This window comes from Babylonia areolata, chromosome 1 (assembly GCF_041734735.1).
Source record: "Babylonia areolata isolate BAREFJ2019XMU chromosome 1, ASM4173473v1, whole genome shotgun sequence".
NCBI classification, from domain to species: domain Eukaryota; kingdom Metazoa; phylum Mollusca; class Gastropoda; order Neogastropoda; family Buccinidae; genus Babylonia; species Babylonia areolata.
Window position 1 is genome coordinate 18,781,269 of NC_134876.1, and position 1,916 is coordinate 18,783,184.

At 41.3% G+C, this 1,916-nt stretch overlaps 1 protein-coding gene across 1 annotated transcript in view; it reads left to right on the top strand.

The window, feature by feature from the left end:
• The window catches only part of LOC143274574 (uncharacterized), a 1,943-nt gene extending 658 nt beyond the window's left edge, over positions 1–1,285 (top strand). Inside the window, exon 2 of the mRNA XM_076582109.1 lies at positions 854–1,285. Coding sequence (XP_076438224.1) covers positions 884–1,285 — 402 coding nt within the window. The 5' untranslated portion in view covers positions 854–883. The remainder of the gene's footprint in view (positions 1–853) is intronic.
• Positions 1,286–1,916: the final 631 nt, after the last annotated feature.

Below are 1,916 nucleotides of genomic sequence, written 5' to 3' on the forward strand. Positions count from 1 at the left end.
AAGCATGCACTCAAGGCCTGACTGAGCGCGTTGGGCTATGCTGCTGGTCAGGCATCTGCCTAACAGATGTGGTGTAGCGTATATGGATTTGTCCGAATGCAGTGACGCCTCCTTGAGAAACTGAAGCTGAAACTGAAAACTTGTAAAGCCGTTTATGAACTGCCTGTAAGAAATAAGCCTTCTGCTTGTAACAGTGTGCAGTGTGATCAGCTCTGGTTTTCTTTGAGATCACAAGCAAACCCTATTTTAGCTACCCAAGTCAGAAAGTTCCACAGAAAGTTATATAAACTAGATAAATTAGCCTTTTTACAGCGAATCTTGTCTTTTTCTATTCCCGAAAAGATTTTTTTTTAAATTGTAACTGATTGAATCATCGATTTAAGATTTGACGACAGTCAGGATCCACAAATAAATTTGACAGGAACAGGTTTTTCAAGATGACCTACTTTTGTTTTTTCGTTGTTGTTTTTCTCATTACGTGACTGTTAATCTGCCATTTGTCGACAGTGTACGAACCAGCACGCCAACACAACGTCTTCATCAATTGGTTGTGTCAGTTTGTTTCGTTATTGTCCGTTAAAAAAAATACATTGTCAGTTTTCTTCAGTGATTTCGCCACCTTGCTACCCTGAAGTTTGAACAAAAGTCCACTGTAAAAGGTCGGACCACTTCCAGATGTTTGGATGAAAAGAGGCAGAATGACTCACCCCCAAAAGTAGGTCATCCTGAAAAACCTGTTCTTGTCAAAGAGTAATACAAATATTGATATACTTCACATAATTATCATCTCCTCTCTCTATCTCTCTCTTCCTTTTTTTCGTGTTTCACTTTATCCAAACGGCTGTCTTTGCAGCTTGTGCAGTGCTGAAGAGAGGAAGAAGCCATGAAGCTGTACCGCTGCCTCGCCCTGCTCCTCCTCCTCCTCCTCTCTCTGACCCCGGCCCTGCTGTCAGCGCAGCAGCAGGCGGAAGGAGACAGCTCGGAGGTGCGGGCGGAAGTGTGTGCAGCGGCCTGTCACGACGCCATGCACTGGGAGATCTGCGCGCGGGACAGCGGCTGCCACACCATGGAGGGTGACGCCCAGCTCTTCTGCATGGACAGCTGTCTCCACAACGGTGTGGACTGCGAGTTCACCTGCTGGGACTCCTTCGACGCCATCATGAGCACGTGCAGCGGGCGGTGCCGGTCAGAGAACAACAACGGGAACGGGGACGGGGACGGGGCACAGTGCCGGAAAGGTTGTTTCCTGAGGCAGTATGCGAACCAGTGGAACGGCGGGCGTTAAGCTTAGTAGTCTGTTTTTATCTTTTTGATAACTTCGTCACTGTATGGGATTTGTAGGCCTTGTGTTGTTTTAGAAAAAAAAACAGGAAAGAAAAAAATCCTAAGCCGTAAAAAGGGAAGTCAATGTGTCTTTTGTTTGTTTGTTTAATGGGTTTTTTTTCCGTCAAAATCATTTTAACTTGTTCACACATACTTTTGCATTGTATTCAGTTAACATGATGATGATGATAATAATAATAATAATAATAATAATAATAATAATAATAATAATAATTCGTAACTTTTCTAATGCTGCTCAAAGCGCTTTACATGATTGAGCTAGATATAAACATAACATAAAAACATTACAACAGCTCAAATCAGTGCGTTCACAGAACGAATGAAAAAGCATAATCCACCAAACAATAAAAAAAAAATTAAGTAAATAATGCTTAGATTGAAATGAAATACATGAAATTGTTTTATTTCCTACACACCATGTAGTTTTTAGAAATACTCCATCCCGTGTTATGTACAGCTGACGTTCAATACTGAACATCGTGAGAAAACTGATTCAATTTAAAACTGACGAACGCAAAATTATTGTATTTGCTACACAAGACATTTCCAAATTCTCTATGATTTCTAAATTC